Genomic DNA, 20,380 nt, shown 5'->3' with positions numbered 1-20,380 from the left:
GGGAGGAAATGCAAAGGAGGGGACAGTCGTACAGAATTAACTCACAAGTCAAAAAGCAGTAGGTCGGGAGTAGGTGAGCAAGGGGGCTGACACTGGTAGAATCTGGAGAGAAGAAGGCCAATACCACCTTGATGTTCAGGGTGAGGTGTTTGAGGGAAGGAATGGTCCCCAAAGGAATAGGCTACAACGGTGGTAGTACTGAAGAAAGTCAGCTTTTGGTAAGGGCAAATGGCTGGAGGGCCAATGGAGGAAAGACTGTGAAGGGTGCCTGCTTTTAGGGTGAGCGCCAGTTCCAAAGAAAGCAGGAAAAGAGAATGAGGGAGGTAGTGAAGGATGGGAGAAAACATGCATAGGTCTGGGCTGAAAGGGTAGTCAATTCAGTGGATTGGAATTGGGTGGGGCGGTTCATTAAGCCAACAATACCATGCTCACAGCTAAGGACTCGTTTCTGAGTAAACATGCAGAAGATCAGGCTGCAAACCTCCTTACAAAAGAAACTTGTGCTGGAATCCTATGTATACTTCCTTGGAAGTAAGCCCCATTAAACATAATGGGACTTATTCTAAGTAGAGATACATAGGACTGTATAAGTGAGCAGTATTTATCTCCCTCCCCAAAATTAACTCCTATTTTTATTAAAGCTTTCCATTCATCAGAAGATATACTGAGTCAGACCCTGGGTCCAACTAGCCCAGTATTGTTGACACTGACTGGCAGTGGCTCTCCAGGGTTTCAGGCATGATTTTTTCCTAGCTCTCCCTGGAGTTACTGGGGATTGAACCTGGGATCTTCTGCATGCCAAGCATGTGCTCTGCCACTGAGCTACAGCCCTTCCTATTGCTGGATAATGGAAATAAACAAAACAGCCCCAGATTCCTTCCTCTCCAGCAATGTGGACCCACCTTTCCTCAAAGACCTGGGTAAGGAGAAGAAGGAGAAAAACAAATATTTTTGTCTGTTTGGTTGAAGTCAAATACAGTTTAGAACTTCTCTTGCCCACCACCCTCCCCTCTTGAGACTTCCCCAAGACATGCTATGGATGGGATAAAGAAGAGAAAGAAAGACCAGGACTGGGGAGGGAAGAACAGGAAAAGAACGGTGACTGGAAATGGAGGGGGAGAGAGAGAATTTCCCAAGCCAAGTGGCTCCTTTCAGAGAGGTAGGACTTTAGAGGGTGAGTAAGTGTTCCACATACTTAAATTAACTTTATGAGGTGAGGTGGCTGAGGGCTTTCTCTTGCTTTTTTAAAACTGTAAAACTTATTTAAAAGCCCCAGAACTTCCTGGATCATGACATTACATAGACCTAACCCTCTTTTTGGTATAATCTGCTGCCTGCAGCTATATGAGAGAAATTAAAGAGGAGGTGGAGAAAGAAGTTTGTGGCGGCTAATTAAACCCTTTGCTGTGCTGAAGCTACTGAACTTCTGCAGAAGCCAAAGTTTCCAGTTTGGGGCAGTAAAATCATATGCTGTGTAAAATACCAGTATTTCACAGGAAGCTCTTCCTGCTCTTTCCCCTCCTTCTTCAAAATGTCATTGCAAGAAGCTCCTAACAGTGGCCATGTAAGAGTAGAAAAGTAAGGAGAGAAAAAACAATGAGCAGACTGTGGAAGGAAAAGTGGCTGTCTCCCCTCTAGTTTAAAAGCCTGATGCCTTCATGCTACATTCCCTATTGATCTGCTAAGGGAGTGAATCCTAAGGTCACCTAGGAAATGCAAGGTTACTGAGCTCAGAAGGAAGAAGCAGGCTTATATTAAGGCAAATGATGACACTGGTAGAGCAGCTCTAAAGATTATGGACACAGCTCAGATCTGGGGCATATGCCCAGGTGTGCCTCCAATAACAACAGTCATGCCCACCATCATCTTAAGGATTTTCAATGCAGTTTCACAGGTCCCAAATGGTCATAATGGGCAATGCCTTTGGGTGCCACCAAAGTTGGTTGGAAGATCATGTACTAATGAAGCCAAGCTGGCCCCAAGACGGAAAAAGGCTGTAGCTTAGAGGTAGAGCACACACTGTGCATGCAAAAGGTTCCCAGTTCAATTGCTGTCATCTCCAAGCAGTGCTGGAAAAGAGCCTGCCTGAAGCCCTGGAGAAGAGCTATCGGTCAGTGAGGATAATACTGAGCTAGATGGACCAGTGATCTGACTTAGTACAAGGCAGCTGCCTTTGTGCTTATGACACCAATTTACACTTAGGAAGTGACTTCTCCTATAAAAAGGCACAAATCAGAAGTATTTTGAAAATAACCCCTAACTTACAGAGGATGTCTGTTATGCAGCTGTTTATATTAGTTCTTCCTTTATATCAACTATGGAGAAGGTCAGACGGATCTTCCTTTAGTCAAATACGCTATGGAGGAAGGAATTTATTTGCCCTGAATCAGAAGAGCAGCAACACAACTTTCTTTCTTTCTTTCTTTCTTTCTTTCCTTCTTTTTAATTAGTAAGGAAATAAAAGCTTTGTTATCACTGGAACTACAGTTCCAACTACAATTCCCAAGGGAAGGACCTCTATAAGAACTTAAGAGCAATGCTGGATCAGACCAAGGGCCCATCTAGTCCTGCATTCTGTTCACACAGTGGCCAACCAGCTGTTGACCAGGAACCCACAAGCAGGGCATGAGCCCAACAGCACCCTCCTGTCCATGTTCCCCAGCAACTGGTGTACATAGGCTCACTGCCTCTGGTACTGGAGGTAGCACATGGCCATCAGGTCAAGTAGCTGTTGATAGCCTTTTCCTCCAGGAATTTGTCTAACCCCCTTTTAAAGCCATCCAAACTGGTGGCCATCACTACTTCCTGTGGTAGCGAATTCCCTAGTTTAACTATGCACTGTGTGAAGAAGTACTTCCTTTTATCTGTCCTGAATCTCCCACCAATCAGCTTCATAGGATGACCCCACTGGGGTCTAGTATTTTGAGAGAGGGAGTAAAATGTCTCCCTATCCACATTCTCCACACCATGCATAATTCTGGAGACCTCTATCATGTCTCCCCTTACCCTCCTCTTTTCCAAGCTAAACAAGCCCTGCTGTTGTAACCTTCTCTCATAGGGAGATGCTCTGGCCCATTGATCATTTTATTTGCCCTCTTCTGCACCTTTCCCAGCTCTACAATATCGTTTTTTTTAGGTGTGGTGACCAGAACTGTACACAGTATTCTAAAGGTGGCTGCACCATAGATTTGTATAGGGGCAGTATGATGTTGGCAGTTTTATTCTCAATCCCTTTTCTAATTATGCCTAACATGGAGTTGGCCATTTTTACAGCAGCTGCACACTGGGTTGACATCTTCATTGAGCTGTCCACCACAACCCCAAGATCTCTTTCCTGGTCAGTCACTGCTCTACAGCCTGGCTCCTTCCTCTATAGGGCAGAAGTTGCTGGGAGTTGGAACCAAAGTGGCAGTAGTCTGCTAGTGTAACTATTCTTCTTTTTCAAGTGATTTTTTTTTAATTCTCTCTTGGCTACGAAAGATTATGTTTAATGGAACATTTTATGGATGAACATCACTTAGCCAGGCAAGTGAACCACCCACTAACAGTACCTCCATCTTGTCTGCATTGAGTCTCAGTTTATTGGCCCTCATCCAGTCTATTACCATGCCCAGGCGCTGGTTCAGAACAGCCACTGCCTCACCTGGGTTTGATGAAAAAGAGAGGTAGAGCTGGGTGTCATCTGTCTATTGATGACACCTCAGCCCATGCCTCCAGATAACCTCTCCCAGAAATTTTCATGTAGATATTAAACAGCATGGGGGATAGAATAGAGAACTGTGGAACCCCATGGCATCGCTGCCAAGGCACAGAGTAATGATCCGCCAGCACCACCTTCTGGAATCGGCCATCCAAGAAGGGGTGAAACCACTGCAGCACAGTGCCTCCAACTCCCAGCCCAGACAACCTATCCAGAAGGATACCATGGTCAATGGTATTGAAAGCCACAGAGAGATCCAAGATAATCAACAGGGTCATGCTCCCTTTCTCCCTCTCCCAGCAAAAGTCACCCCACAGGGCGACCAAGGCAGTTTCCATGCCAACACCAGGCCTGAAGGCCAACTGAAATGGATCTAGATAATCCATTTCATTCAAGAGTGCCTGCAGTTGTTTGGCGGCCACTGCTCAAGCACCTTGCCCAGGAAGATTTTTTGGCTACCGGCTTATAGTTGTTAACATCCTCCGGATCCAAGTTAGGCTTTTTCAGGAGTGGCCTGGTTACTGCCTCTTTTAAAGAGGCCAGCACCACTCCCTCTCTCAAGGAGGAATTTACAGCCTCCTGGACCCAGCTGGATATCCCCTGCCTATTAGATGTAATAAGCCATGATGGGCAAGGGTCAAGCACACAGGTGGTCGACCAGACTTGGCCAAGTACCTTGTCCGCATCTTCAGGCCTCAACAACTGAAACCTATCCAATAAAACTGAACCAGACGATGCTCTGGGCACCTCTGCTAATGGAACTGCACTAATTGTTACTGCTAAATGCTTCACTTATTGCTATGGCATGTGTGGAACAGCTCTAGTTCAGCTGGAATTTAATCTCCATGGCTCATCTTTCAGTCACAAATTGCTAATCCTCAGAGGGAGTCCTGTTCAGGTATACCACTCTGACCACCATTTGCTTGTCTCTTCTTCCAAACTTGCCATGATTTTTTCAATTGTGTATATGAACAGAGAGAACAGCAGCAAAAATGGTTCTACTTCAGGAGGGGTGCACAGACCTACCCTCACCATCAGGGCAAACTTGTGATAGATTTAAGCTGCAACTCCATACCCATTTATCTGGGAGTAAGCCTCAGATAACTCAGTGGGACTTACTTCTGAATAGACATGCATAGAATTCCACCACTGCTGCAGTTTGTTGGGTTCCTAAAGGCTGGAGTTAGCCAGTAACTTGGAATGTCCTAGATCTTATCCAGCAGACACTCAGGTTCCCCAGTTCCCAACAGAAAACCATCACTGGGCACGCCTCCAGTGTGGGAGATGAAACAGAAGGATGGAGTTATTTATCTCTTCATAAATAAGCCTGTTGGGCCCAAACCATTTAAGGTCAATGATAAAGGGGTATGTTCTTCTGAACAGCACCTTTGTGCCTTTAGATTCCTCCAGGTAGCTCGGCCTCTGAGTCTTCCTCCAGCATGAGTTGGAATATCTCCTTTAGCTCTACCATACCCTCCCCACAGCTCAGTCTGGAGTGATGCTTACCTGATGCCGCTTATCCATGGGTAAATTTGAAGGCCCTAAGGTCTGGATGGAACTGATGATTTTCCTCAGCTGAGGATCAGTGAAGTTTTGCCAGCTGTGGCCATAGGTCTCCTTTGCTCTCTTCCCCCAAAGTTCTGTGAATTCTTGCTCCTTCAAAGAGGATGCTACCTGTAATGGGGGAGGAGAGATAAAGACATGTAGCACATGAGTACAGCTTCATTGCATCTCTTTAAGAGTGCATCTTGGCCAGTCCCAGACAGATACACAGAGGTCAACACCCTGTCATTGGAGGATTTCTCAGCTCTTTAAAACCAGGAGAGGAAATTGGGATGGCTTCGAGTTGTTCTTTCCTCTGGTTGAACATGCACAGAAGCTATTCTGACTTTCTGAACTTTAAAGCACTATGCTGTGCTCCTCTCCTTCAATCTGAAGAAAGTGTGCTGTGGCAACAGCTGCATGGGGGAGTGTCCACCCCTGATAATTAGGCTTTCAAGCAAGCTTTCATCAATACATCTTTTAGATATAGGTCTTCCATAATACTGACTGATTTTGAACTTTTTTTTAAAGAACACCCAATTAATATGATGTTTCCAATGTAGTGAGAAGACCTTTCTAACAATATGTAAGAACTTACAATGTAAAAAGAGCTTTCTCACATGTAAATGGTACTGTCCCCTTCCTTCAGTATCATTAATGAAATTCTGAAATACACTAGGTAACAGCAAAACAATGAATCCATTTTTTAAAAAAAATTAAGTCAGTTGGTGGAGTAATTACCAAGCAAATCCATCCACAGTTTCTAAAAAAAGCCAATACAGAAGACAGCCGCACGATCGTAATCTATCAGTTTCAGTTCACATCATAAATTAAAAAGTTGGGCTTAAATCCAGCATTCCACTTCCACTCACACAACAGGACTTCCCTGGCTCTGCAGTCCCCCATGCACCTTCCAAATCTGCCCTGGAGGAGCTGCAGGGGGAGGGGGAAACCATTCCACCAGCGGACAGTCACGGTTGGATACAACCAAGTGCAAAGGAACACCAGCTGTGCCCCCCGGGCAGTCTAGGAGGAAGTTCTTATAAGGGAACTGAAGGAAAGAGCTCTTATGAGGGAACAGCCGAAGATTGGATAAAATAGGTTGCGAATCAGTTGTAAAAATGCAAGCCCACACCTCAAAGAAAAGTTATTGTATGGTGCTCAAAATCCAGAGATCCAAGTATACTCTGCTTTACGCACATGCTGCTCCTTTCATTTCAGCTGAAGGTAAAGATTTGTATGAGTGATGGAAGGCATGTAGGTAGCCTTCCCCTGCCACCCGAATGAATATAGATCGGGGTGTTTTGACAGCACCAATGCTTGGAACAGCTCCAAAAGGCTCTATTTGCTGGGTATCTAGTTGTTCCTACGTTAGCCATAATCTGGAATGCCCATCCTTGGTTCACTCACTTTTTATGGAGAATCCAGACAAGACTGTTGCCAACCTCTTGCATTTCTATGTTTGTATTGATGGTCTCCTCCCACCTTTTTCATACTTGATTGGTTATTCCCACACCCACCTTTTAACATGCAGTTGCAACGCCAGCTTGTCCAGTGTGAACTGGCTGAGTGCTGTGGAGGCTTTTCCAGACTACTGTGTAGTAATTAGAAGCTTCCTGTTTCCAGATTCTGCTTCTAATTGCTTCCTGTTCTGCATTTCATGGTGTTAGTTTTGTTGCCCCTTAATTGCCTCTTAATTGGTCAATTCCTGATCCCTGTGGTGATGGTGCTTTAATTACTAGTTTCTTTTTTTAGAGTATGAAATATGCTATTTCACAATTAAGAAAAGTGAGGGGGAGGGGAATACCATGGGGAACCGCCATTTTAATCCCACTTCCAGCAGACGGCACAAAAGTAATTCCTCAGCAGTGCTGAAGGGCTCTAGTGGGGAAGTGACCTCTGTGAAATCCAGATGTAGCAAAATAATTCAAGGAAATGTGACAAGAAGGTCATGGCCAAACCATGAGACTAGAGCTATAAGAGAACACTTTGCCAACTTCAGATTAAAACTGCACCAAAGAGCAAACTAAAGCTGAGGAAAGGTATGCGACCACATCTGAATGTTAGGAGTCAGAGGTGGGGGCTGCTTGCCTAGAAATGTTCCTCCCTGCAGTTTGGGAAGTAATTTCCAAATAAATCACAAGCCACTTGTGGAAACAGAAGTTACAAACTAACAAGCAGAAAGGCTGAGCAAAAACTTGGGCAAACTGTACCAAAAGAAAAAAAGAAGGAAGATAGGGAGTCCAAATTCTGAACCAAAGGAACTCTGTATATTAACCATAACATAGAGGGATTGTGTGTAGTTAGCGTCATTACATGATTTAGGCACTAGATGGCACTGAACTTAATTGTAGCTGGGTCCAGTCAGGAGTTTCCTTTGCCTGTTCTTGTTTAAGAGAGACAATAAAGCTCCCCCCACCCCCCGCCGCCGCCTTCCTGACCAGTGTGTCCTCTAATCTAAGGGCTTCTTCACATGGAGCTTTTATCCAGCTATTGAGATCCTGCTATTAAAGGCAGCCGCCGGCGTGATCACATCACTCCGGTGCTGAAGGAGTTGCACTGGTTACCAGTTGTTTTCCGGGCCAAATTCAAGGTGTTGGTTTTGACCTTTAAAACCCTATATGGTTCCGGCCCAGCCTATCTCAAGGAGCACCTCCAGCAACACCAGACAGGCCGCTTAACAAGATCAGCCTTGGATGGCCTTCTCTCTGTCCCATCAGCCAGGACAGCTAGACTGGTGAGGACAAGGGAGAGGGCCTTCTCTGTGGTGACCCCCACTCTGTGGAACTCCCTCCCTAGGGAACTCCACCATGCCCCCTCTTTAATGAGCTTCCGCCATGCATTAAAAATGCATGGTTGTTCAGGCAGGCATTTGGGGTGGGTTAGGGTATTTTTAGAAATATGATGTTTTTAATGTAGAATTTTATTGTTTAAAACTGTTTTTATTGTTGTACATCGCCCAGAGTGGCTGGGTGACCAGCCAGATGGATGATTAATAAATTTAATAAATAAATAAATAAATAAGATCGCTCACTCATAGAGGTTTGCAGGCCCTTTAGATGATGTTGTGAACCTCCAGGGCATCTCCTGCACTAAATAACCTTTATTCCATTTTTAAATAGATCGGAGATAATGTGGTATCAAATTACCCTGCTTGTGTTCCGCTTGAGTTCCCTCAGGGAACAAGGAAAAGCCTCAAGAAGAGGAGCTCGATCAATGAAACTTATGGAAGACTCAGATAAGGCGGTGAAGGAGGAGGAAAGGGGAGGGGGAGGGTGTCAAGGGAGCCCATTGTGATCCTGCATTTAAAACGGAAGCAGAAAGCCCCATTTCAAATGCTAGATTTTAGGGTGGTGTAGAGACGCTCTAAGCCTTCCATGACATTGTCAGAGGTCAAGCTTAAAACCCACATATTCCTAACAAGAAAATGGCAGCTTCCTATACCAGAAGCCTTCAGCGCTAATAATCCTGCAATAAGGCTTGAATGGAAAGGACTGCTTAGTTTCACATGGCTAAAGAAGTCCACAGGCAGGAAGGAATAGTGCAAGTAAGTTCGTATGATGGGAAAATAAGTCAGCAGTGTTTATAAATCCTTTGCCTCTGCTGAGGAGGGCCCCAAGCACAACCATGAGAGCATTCTGGCCACATTCAATTACCATTTCCCCACCAGGAGAAATGCAAGGGCTGGCTTCTCCCAAAGTGCTTTGAAGCCTGGAGAAACTCTCGAGTCATTTATTAGGACCCTGAATGAACTGGCTGAACACTGAGCTTGCTGATAAAAGGGAGGAGCACCTTAGAGAGAGATCGGTGCTTGGAATTCTAGACAAAGGGCTTTCTGAAAGAATGCAACTCATAGAGCACTGACCCCTTCACAAAGCGATGGAGATGGCAAGGCAGTCAGACTTGATCAAAACCCAGAAGAAGGTTTGATGAACATACATTAAGGGCACAATCCTAACTAGACAGGTGGCTGCCTCAGAACTCAGAGGCAACCGCCTATCCAAAGCAGGGAAGGAGAGGCACAGAGGGGATCGTTCCTTCCCCGCTTCTCTTGCCCTGCTTTTTTGGCTAGACAGCCTACTGTGGCTGTGTAGCCGCAGGAGCACAGAGCAGGGAAGGAGGCTGCTGCACAGCACATTGGATGTGTTGTACATGCAGCTATGCTCTCCCTGCTCTGGAATGCCCCCAGCCACGCCCCTTTCCGGACGCTCTGCACTCCTCTTGCGAGCGTGGAGGATGGGGCTGTTCCACGCTGCCTCCAAGGCAGGGCAAAAGTGGAGGGAGGTTGGTTCTCCATGAACCGACCTCGCAGCTCAGGCTCCAAGGTCATTTCCCGGAAAACACCATATCCTATGGCTGTCTATCCATTGTCTAGCGGCCATAGGATTGCTGCTTAAGTGTCTGATCACTGTGTATTCCGTGAAAGTTTGATTTATAGCATGTTAGTCTTTATTTATAGGTTTCCTACCAGTCTCTGACAAAGTCATATTGTCTTATTTTAATCCTCAACCAGAGTATCCAATGCTGGTGTGGCATGGTGCCCTTAGTTAGAACCAGTGGGTCATATTTGTAGTTAGCATAAAATTGGCTGCACTCCCTTGAAACAATTTAAATCCCCAGGTGATGTAAACTGTTTTCAGTGCCTGAGTCAAACCTCAGAGCAAAATAAATAAAACATGCATTGGATTATAACCATGTATTGTAACCACTGAAATAAGGGAGATACCTGGATTTCTCAAAGTGCCAGCTCTGATTTTGGGAGTCGTTTGGGCTCCCAAAGGTGTCCTCAGTGGGCTGACCTCTTCCCTTCTGCTGCCACTACTGCCAGTTCCTCTGGGCTCAATTCATACAGCCATCCAGAGGGAGAGCACAAGGCAAATGGAGAATGCTTATCTCTTCACTCCTGTCTCTGCTTGCATGCTAAGAGTGGGCAAATGAGCAGACAGTAACAAGAAGGAGGAGGAGAGCAGGGGTCAACAGTGGCCCTTCCTGCAGGAGTGAGGAGCTCAGCAGATACCCAATTATGCTTTCCTCTGATGCCAGCCCGGTTCCTAAACAGGTGACTAGAACAGGTGATTTGAAGTCTAATAGAATCTCAGGATCCTTAAAAGCGAAAATACAGTAGACAGACCTGGAGGTAACTTCTCCACTGAGTCTCCCAGAGGAAACTTTTAGCAAGCCAGGAGTCCATACCACCAACATCCTGCCTGTGGTAATAAAGTGTGGGGGCTCCAATACTTTTTTAGTTTGGGGAGTTGTTTAATACTTAATTTACAGCTGTTTAGAACAGCTCTTCAGCGTATTAAACAGGCCTCCTTTAATACTTAAATATACTTGGAAAAGCTAGATGAAACAAAGGTGGGGAAAGAATATTTTGTGGCAGAAAACTTCCTTTATGGTTCACAACTATTGCCAAAAGTGTTCTACAGAGACTGTTCGAGAAACATGCACCTCTAAGGGCTGGTTCACACATGCATTGTGCAGCATACAGCTGCTTGAAAATACAACTGCATGGAAGCTGCTCTACGGGGCAAGCCATTTATACAAAGCAGCTCTCCATAGGATTCCAGCGGCTGTCACAATGCCTTTGTGAAAAATCACTAGAATAACATAGGTACGCACATCACGTGGGCAATGTGGACACTGAGCCTGGTAAATCAAGACCTTCTTTGATGTCCAGCCAGGCCATATTCCTCTGCTTTGCTGGATCTGAAGCAGTTGGGAGAAGATTCCCTTAATGCACACCACAGACTTCATTATGGGCTTCAAGCTACAGTGATCACCTGCCTTTCCACATAAAAAAATAATACTAAAAATAATATATATAAAATAATAATAAAAATAATAATAAAATAATAATTTTATTATTATTTAATAGTAATAATAATGCCAGTAATTACCACTATGGAAAGCTCCAAGTGAATAAATTGCTCTGGCAAAAGCTGAAGGTGGACAGAAGCCTTATAAGCTCCTCCATCCAACCTACCCCTCCTAAGCTCCACCCCCTGCCAAAGGAGTATGGATTCTTAAAGGGCCAGCCCCGTGCCCCAAAAGTGAGCAGTCCTCCTCCTTTCTGTGGCCTCTCATGTTACCTGCGGCCATTGGCAGGATAAGTGGAGCAGGCTGTACTTGACTGTACAGGTGAACTGGGCTTGGGGGAGATGTTTGTGTGGGTCATGACTCAGGTTCTGTAGGCTCATTCGCTTTAGCCTCAGGTTCAGAATCGGGAACTTGGTCCAGTTCTTCAGCCAGTAGCGTAACAGCCCCAGCTGTGGCTGGCTCCTCTCCCTCTGTCTCTGAGCTCAAGGCAGGACTGTTGAGAGCGAATGCACGTTGGGCTCATGCACCCCTCCTCCCCCTCTGGCATTTGCTTTTGTTTTCAGCTACTGCTGTTTGTCCCTGTATCAAAGCATGCCTCTCCCCCTTATTCCCCCTTTCTGCCTACTTCCATATAGCCAAACATGCAACCCATGTAGATTCCAACTTTTGCATAAATACAGAAGATGCTCCTCACTTCCATTATGTCTGACAGCGACCAAAGAGGAGATTATTGCCTTCCATACCTCTTGTTCTGCCTCACTAGGCTGTTTGAAGGGTTAATGCTTGAATTTCCCCTCTCTGTATACTGTGTGTTCTGACCCTCCTCAGGAGTGCTAGGGACAGCTCGCTTCTCCCACTTAGCTGGTACCCTTCCTTCCAGGCCAACACCTCTCCTGAACACCCAGAGAAAAAAGGAATGAGCCTTTGGCTCAGTTTGCCTTTTCTGAAGCATATCTCAGGATCAGGTCCCCAGCACCTCCGTGGCAGGGGAGGCTGCACTTGTGTAATTTCGTGGAATGAAGCTAGAATCCTAACACTGTAAGCTTTAGCCAGAAAAATCACTGGCTTATTTCTTCTGTGTAAGTGTTATTTTCCAACTTGCTATATATTGAGTCTTTAAAATAAAAGTACTTGAACTAGAAGCCTGGAGTTGACCAAGTGTCTGCCTAGCCACAGGGCCAGTCTTACTCACATGCTGAACTATTTAACCAGACTTCAAGCTTTTAAAGAGGAGCTAAAGGGAAAGGAACAGAGAAGGGCCTTGCCTGGCCAGATGGGAGAGCTTGCAAAAAGTACTTCCTTCGTCTGAGATTAATTCCCGCAGCTCTCAAATCCCTCCTGCTTGGAGAGTAAGAGAAAATAAAGGAGGTGAGGGTAACTACTCATGTTCAAATTACACACAGGGCACCTCCCAGCTTGCTCTCCCTTGAAAGAAAGGTGGGAGCGTGTGCTGGTCTGTTACAGTCATTACGTCCAAACTGAGACAAACTGTGGTCAGGTTTAACTTTGCCTGAACAAGCCCACTTTGTCCTGGTTCAGCCATGATGACAAACCATTGTTAGTTGAAAATATAAACAAATTCTTTTTTATCTCTTTCTTGCAGCTGTGCTGGAGGAGAAGAGGGGGGCGGGGCGAACAGGCGTGTGAGAGCCAGTGTAGTGGTTAGAGTGTTGGACTGGGACCTGGGAGTCCTGGGCTCTAGCCCCCACTCATGCATGCAGCTCACTGGACAACTTTGGACCAGTCATTGACACTCAGCCTATGTTCATCACAGGGTTGCTGTGAGGATAAGATGGAGAAGAGGGGGACCATGTAAGCTGCCGTAGGTTTCTTGAGGAAAAAAGGCGGGATATAAATGTTATAGTAAAATAAAAACAATAAACGTGTGTGCACCATGGTTTAGCATTACATCCAAACACAGTTTGCGGAACGAAATGGACTGACACCATCTAAAGGTATGCCCAAGGTAACGTGCATTCTCGCACTAAAGAACTGCTCAGATTCTATGCCAAGTAAAGCTAAATTCTGCAATTCTAATAAATTATGCAAACATTGGCTTGCTTACATTGGCTTGCTTTGCATAATTTTTTTGCTTCTGCTGTATATAGGATGAAACAAGGAGCTAAAGTATTAATTCCCTCCTTCTTCCACTTTTTTCACCAAGCATTGCCCACATGCCATCTTCATGGCCATAAGATGTTCATGTTTGTCATTTTTAAAACAATTTTTTTTAAAGCTTTGATTCTCAGGATGCCAAACTCTTCACCTGACACTGTCTATACAGAGAAATGTCTCTTTACTCCTACATGTGCTGGACAGCTTTGGAAGCCCCAACCATGCAGAAGTAGCAGCCTGAGGCTGATGCAAGAGCTGTGTTATTCTGGTGCTTTCTACAGTTATTCAGCGGTTCTTACAAGGCGAAGGGGCTAGCACAAGCTGGAAGGAGTTGCAACCGATTAGCTCCTCCTTGCTTCTGCTTGGCTTGGCTGGGCTGATAAGGACTGTCACCTGAGAAGGCCCCCCATCCTATCTTTGCAGTCAAAAAAATCCCGCCTTGTTTTGACATTTACTCTTCCCTATCCACACACTAGACCAGGGATGAGCAACCTATGGCCCTCCAGATGTTTTGTCCTATAACTCCCATCAGCCCTAGCCAACATAGTGAGGGATTATGGAAGTTGTAGGCCAAAACATCTGGAGGGCCAAAATTGCCCATGCCTGCATTAGACCATGCTGTGTGGATGGAATGTGCATAATACAGAGGAGAGAGGCAAGCTGTTTAGGTTCAGATTGGCTGTAGATATAGGAAGCAAAAGCTACAAACTAAACAGCTGCCAATTTGTGTTAGCAATCAGAAGAAGGATCTTAACTACTGTAGTTATTTCCGGAACCATTGTGGAACCAGCAAATCTGGAATCAAGAAAATGGATACACATTTATACACATGCAATGTCATGTGACTTCTTATGCTTCAGTTATGGCTCATCAGGGTCAGAAAGGGCTTTCCCCCTGTTGGCCAAAATCTCAGGGCAGAACTCCCTATTCTACCACCACCACCACCACCTGTCTTGAAATCACAGGTGCCACTTCTCTGTGAAGGGGCAAGGGGAGCGGTGGGGGGGGGGATTTGCAGCAGAAAATTATCAGCTGGGGCTTAACCTGTGGTAGAAGCCAAACGTCTACCTCTCTCCTCAGTAGCAACCCTGGGTGGGATTGAGCGTTGCGCGGATAGGGCTCCTTGCCGTTAGGACTGCTCTGTAAATCTCTTTTATGATCTCCATTTCCACTTTTGCCCTGGAGAAGTTGTAGAACTGCTGCTCTCAATCGCAGTTTGTTAGTTCTTAGTCATTTATTGATGGCTGGGGGATATTTATGACTACTAGTTTACTCCGCCACTTTTAGGGCACAAGCCTGCCCTAATTAATCACTTTTAGGTTTCACTGATTTTAGGTTTCAACAAGCAAGCGGGTGCTTAATATTTCTTCATATAAATCAATAACACTTTAGCCAGATTGTGCTCTTAAGGTGCTAAGTCCTGTGTGGAGCGCACTAGTGTCACAGTTCTAGTCTCACGCCGCTGGGGAAGGCAAAATCTCTAACTATTTGGGGGAGGGGGGAAGCTGCTTCCTGATCTCAAGTACAAAATGTCATTTCACAAAGATTTTGTTGGGTATCTTTCCATACTACCTAGCATGCTATTTGAAAAGAAAACTGAATGTCAGTCTCTCTCTGGGCTTCTCTACATGAGGCCTATATCATGCAGTCGTGATCAGTCACTCACGGACGTTTGCAGGTCCTTTACACAGTGGTGTCAACCTCCAGGGCCTCTCCCATGCTTTATGACCTATATCCTGGCTTTTTTAAGATCGGGGAAAGTGCAGCATTTTCCCTAGAAGGGTAATGAAGCACTTTAATGGCTGCATGAACTTCCATAATTGTGTTATACCTCAGAGCCATCTAGTGGTTGTATAATGAAACATATAGAACCTGCGGAAAAAGAAAACCTCCCCAAAACAGCCCATGTCAGCCTGAGTAAAGGAGCTGATCTTAATCCTCCAAAGAATCCAGAAGCAGAAGCCTTGATAAAGCTGCAGTATAAAACTGTGAGGTAGAGAAGCCCCCCCCCCGAACCTAAAGTTCCTGGTATTGCAGCCCCCCACACACGCACACACACTGTGTCTTATCAAATCTCACTGAAGCTTTTATTCCACATCACCCACACTAGTCAGCTGCTTTTGCTGGGATCCATGGCTCAACCATTTTTTATTTACAAATACACCTTGCCCCTTCCTGATTGGCTGCTTCACTTTCTGCCTGGCCTTTCCTTGCTTCCCTTCAGAGCCTTTGCTCTTTGGGAGCCAAAGTAAGACATCCAACACGGTGAAAGAGTGAAGGAAAAATCTGTCCCATCTGCACAAAGGTGTCCTGGACTACCACCTAGCTGGAAGGTCATATCTGTAGAGTATAGCCCACTAGCCCTCACGCTTATTTGTTCTTTGGCAAGCGTTGTTACTTTGCTGACCTGTGGGAACCCTTACACAATTACACATCTCTACCATAGTAAGCTCTTAAATCCTGTCTGCGAAGGATTTTGTGAGCCGCAAATCAGAAGCAGTTGCAAACACTAATGGCAGATGCATTTCCTTTGCTGTGGCCTCTTATCAAGAGATAAGGCTGCAAAGAGAAAGGGAAGAACATCGGGAACCAAAAAGTCCTAGTAATTCTCTGGCTGCCCCTTGATGCTTGGAAATCAACAACCACAACCCACAAAGCTGACTGCTGCTTGGTTTAATGTTTAATCCCATCTGAGGACACCCACCTTTCAATGCCTGCTTTTGCACAAACTGGCATTTTCAATCTGCATTACCAATTGTGAGAACTGAACAGGAGGCGTGGAGCTGCTCTAGATTAATTAGCCTGGAATGGATGAATATGATCTGGAAAAATTATTTTTAATAATAATTTTATTTTATTATTATTTTATTAATTATATATATTATATATATATTAAAATAAAAAATTATTTCCACATAAAAAAATTATCCTGGCCAAAAATAAAAACTCTTCTTTCTCCCCACTGATGACCACTTCCACACCTGCTGACCCCAGACACACAGCTCTATCCAGAGGTTGGAGAGGCACCTGTTGATACTGGGGAATGGTGAGAAAAGACAGGAAGCAGTCCTAGAAACCACAGCTCAAAAAAGCAGACCAGAGACTAGAGAGTGACTATACATATGCCGACTTGACATATGTACACTTGGAAACATGGTGCTGAACTAGATAGACCCTTAGTCTGATCCTCATGGGCCAGGATGTTCTTTCTTTCACAGCACACTAGCCAGACAACCTGTACAGGGGTACACGATGTAAAGTCAAATGGCGTGTAATCACTGTCTAGCCCTTGCATGCTGTTATTTCCCAGCAACTGGTATTGAGAGGCATGCTACCTCTGACACGAGAGGCAGCATATAGCCATTAGGACTAGTAGCCATTGACAGCCTCCCCCTCCAGGAATTTGTTTAACCCCCTTTGAAAGCCATCCATACTTGTGGCCTTCACTACGTCTTGCGGTAGCGAATTCCATAGTTTAACTACACGCTGTGTGAAGAAGCCCTTCCTTTTATTTGTCCTGAATCTCCCACCAACCAGCTTCATGGGGTGACCCCACTGGGGTCCAGTATAATGAGAAAGGGAGAAAAACTCTTATCCACTCTCTCTACATCATGCATACTCTAGTAAAGTCTATCATGTCCCCTTGTTTTTTCTAAACTAGAAAGCCCCAGACTTAGCCTTTCCTTGTAGAGGAATTGTTGCAGTCCACAGATCATTTTGGTTGTCCTTTTCTGAACCTTTTCCAGCTCAACAACAACCTTTTTGAGATTTGGCATGACAACAACATTAACTATCAGCTGCTGGAAGGCACATGATGGTTCTATTTAGTCCTCGTGGAGAAGAGCCATTGATAAACACATCCTCCAGTAACGTTTTAATGTCATGATTATAAGTAATCTACACTTGTGGCCATCATCTCGTCATTTAGCAGTGAATTCCACTGGGTGAATACTATGTTTTCTGCCTGCCCTGAGCTTACTGAATTTTGCACCCCTGATGCCATCCCAGCCCTCCCTACCTCACTCCAATGCTGAGTGAACCCAGGGAAAGGAGAAGCAGCAAAGGTCCAATGCCTCACTAGAAAGGACATGATTCTGCTTGGGACTTGAGGCAGTGGGTGGCGGACTACTAACAGCACACAACCTAACAACACACAACCGTTGCTGGGTCTTGTAGACCCTAATCATTACTATCACTGAGGCACCAGGCAAAAACGTTTCTATTCTCCCAGGCTTTTAAGAACTGGTAATGTTTGCACTTTGTAAAACTGAGAGTAGTTTTGATTTCACCGTTTGCCTGACTGTTTAATTTTGCTGTTTCAGTTTGTTTTATGTGTTCGCATGCTTTATTATTTTTCAGTGTTTAAATTAAAATGGTTTCCTGCTACTTCGTTAGCTGCCCTGGGAATATAAATTTAGGTGGAAAGTGCAGGATAGAAACCAGACTTCCCCAAGCTGGCGCTCTCCAGATGTTTTGGACCACAACCCTCATCACCCCTGACCATGGACTGCGATGGCTGGGACTGATGGGAGTTGTAGTCCAAAACATCTGGAGGGCACCAGCTTGGGGAAGGCGGATATGAATGACGCAAACAAACTTCTCAGCTTGGGCATCACTGCGCAGCCTTGGCTCGCAGTCTCCGTCTCGCCATCTGGGAAGCGGAGCAGGAGCGCGCTACTGTGGGGAGGGCCGGGAGACGATCCGCGTCTACGCAGCCCGCGCGGTGGGCCTGCGCCTGCTATGGAGCTGCCTTCTGGGGCAGGAGTGGCCCGCTAGGCCCAGCTCGAGGCGGCCACTTCGCACCGCCAAGCCCCGGGCCGGGGCGGACGAGTTCGCGCTGCGCCCTTTCCGCCTGGTTCGAAAGAAAAAAGTTTGCGGAGGGAGGCCGACAGGGGAGGCGAGGGAGCTGAGAAGGACGCGCCGAGGCGAAGCCGCACGCGAGAGGAGCCGGCGGGCCGCATCCCGGCGCCGGTCCCGCTGAGCGCGCACCCGCCGAAATGGATGGGGCTTGAGTTCGCCGCGGCCACCTGCTGCGCCCCGCGCACTTCACCGAGGGGGCGCCGCGCCGAGCAGCGCCCGCTGCAGCCATCTGCGCGGCCGGCCCGCGCGGAGTCCTGCGCCCGCCCGACAGCCCGGCCCTCAGGGCGCGCTTGCCCTCGGCCGCCTCCCGCCGCCTCTTTGTCCCGCCCCGCAACAGCCCGCCTTGCCTGCCAGCCGGAGCCCGTCCCCGTCGTCGCGTCGCCCCGCGCTGGCGTCCCAGCCCGCTCAGCGGCTCTGCCCGGAGGGGCAGCGCCCGCCCCTCCGCACCGCAGCCCTCCGCCTGCCCGCCTACCTGCTGCTGGGCGTTGTAGTCCGTCAGGTTGGTGTTGTAAGTCCAGCTGGCGGAGACGCTTTCGAAGAAGACCGCCTCGCCGGTGCCGTTGTAGTCGGCGGCGAAGCGGCGGGCGTCGTCCTCCGTGCCGCCGTAGCTGGGGGGCATCAGGGAGGCATCCAGGGCGAGCGCTGCGCCGAGGCAGCACAGCAGCACGCCCGCCGGGGTAGGCATCGCGGCAGGAGGCGCGGCGGCGGCGGCGCCCCGCGGAGCGCCCCTTATAAGCGCCGCGCTCCCGGCAGACCTGCCCACCGCGCCTGCCTCTCTCCGCGGAGCAGATAAGCGCGAAGGCTGGCCCGGCTCGCCCCGCCCGAGGCTGCCGCCGCCGCCGCGCCGCCGCCGCCGCCGCCTCGGCAGCTGCCTGCTGCTGGCGCGGCAGCGGCAGCAAGTCGCCCGCCGGAAGGCCGCCCCCCGCCTGGCCAAAGTCCGCTCGGTGCCGCGCCGTCACGGAGCGGGGGAGCAAGAGCCCCGCCGGGGGAGAGGCCGGAGGAGCGCGGGGGGAGGGCAGCGCACCGACGCGTCTCCGGGGCTGCAGCAGGAGGGAGGCGCCGGATGGCAAGCGACAGAGTTAGCAGGACTTCAAGGGGAAGGAACCCCCCGGGCCCCGTGTGTGAGGGCGAGGGAGCCGGAGCCCGTCTCTGCCAAGCTGGAGGAGCGAAGCTGCAACGCTCCGTTGCGCTCCGAGCCGCCGCCTGCCTTGCCTGGCATCGCCAGCTGGCTCCGAAGACACCGATTCGAGTTCCTGGCCTGTCCCCGTAAGGCTCCCTCTCTCGCCTTGGTGGAACCAGCCAAGCCTCAGCTCAGGAGCGGCACCAGAAAGAGAAAACAATGGGGAGGGCGCGAAAGGGGCAACGGGGGGGGGGATGCGAAGAGTGCCCTTGCTTCAAATAACCTCAGGGGGCCGGCAACAGCGGGGGGCGGGGGTAGCCACGAGCGTGTGTGCGCGCGGGCGCACGTGGCTGCTTGCGGCAGGCCCCCTCTTTAGATGCTCAACTCAGACCACCAGGATAAAGAAGTCCGCACGGCGTGACCGCCCGCTCCCCGCTGACCCTGGGGTGCTTCCAAATGGACAGCGCCTACAGCTTCCAGTCAAAAGAGACAGCACAGCTACTCTGTGCTTCCCTCCTTCTCTGTGATAAGAAAAAAGATGAAAAGAGCAGTGGGAAAACACAGGAGGGTTACAAGTGGCCATCTGGACACACACACCCCAAAATTCTGTAAATGAGGCAGGGCGATGGCAAAAGAAAAGCCTCACCTGGAAGCACCCACTGCCTGCGGACCACCCACTGTGGTCCAGCATCAAGCAAAGACGCCTTGTGGCTGGTCAGAAGGAGGAAGGGCCTTGCGAACCCTGCGAGGCAACTGGGTGTGCCCATCAGGGCCAGCCCAAGACATTTTGCTGCCTGAGGCGGAATAGCACATGACCCCCCCCCCCCCGCTCAAGTCCCCAGGCATAAGCCAGTCAAGTTATTTTGACCCTTGGGGCCACTGGACAAAAGCTTATTATGCCATAATAAATTTGTGAGTCTTCAAGATGCCACAAGACACTTTGTGGCTTTTGAATGCGAAAGAAGGAGAGGTCTTTCTGTTGCTTCCCATCTGTTCACCATTCTCTAGCAAGTGCAAACCCCTGCTGTCAAGGAGGACCATGCACCCACCAGAGTCGGGCCTCGTGGGTCATGCAGCTAGCAGGTGCAGTCCAGAACGATGCTTTCAGAGCCAAGGAGATCCAGGCATAGTAAAGCAAGCCAAGCCAAGCCACACTCCACACTCACATCTTACCATGCCCCTTGCCCAAGCATTGCTGCTCACTTTTGCTTCAGTACCACGTC

The 20,380-nt window shown here is 47.9% G+C and overlaps 1 protein-coding gene across 1 annotated transcript in view; it reads right to left on the bottom strand.

The window, feature by feature from the left end:
* Positions 1–19,026, bottom strand: part of ACE (angiotensin I converting enzyme) — a 61,503-nt gene extending 42,477 nt beyond the window's left edge. The window contains exons 1-2 of the mRNA XM_084857388.1: positions 18,510–19,026; positions 5,207–5,374 (exon numbers count right to left, since the gene is read on the bottom strand). Of these exons, the coding sequence (XP_084713514.1) occupies positions 5,207–5,374; positions 18,510–18,722 (381 nt within the window). The 5' untranslated portion in view covers positions 18,723–19,026. The remainder of the gene's footprint in view (positions 1–5,206; positions 5,375–18,509) is intronic.
* Between the last annotated feature and the right edge of the window lie 1,354 nt (positions 19,027–20,380).

This window comes from Heloderma suspectum, chromosome 5 (assembly GCF_057233095.1).
Source record: "Heloderma suspectum isolate Gila_16-S chromosome 5, 16-S_ref, whole genome shotgun sequence".
In the NCBI taxonomy this organism is placed as follows: Eukaryota; Metazoa; Chordata; class Lepidosauria; order Squamata; family Helodermatidae; genus Heloderma; species Heloderma suspectum.
The sequence above is the reverse complement of the archived record's forward strand: the minus strand, read 5'-3'. Positions and strand labels throughout refer to the sequence as shown.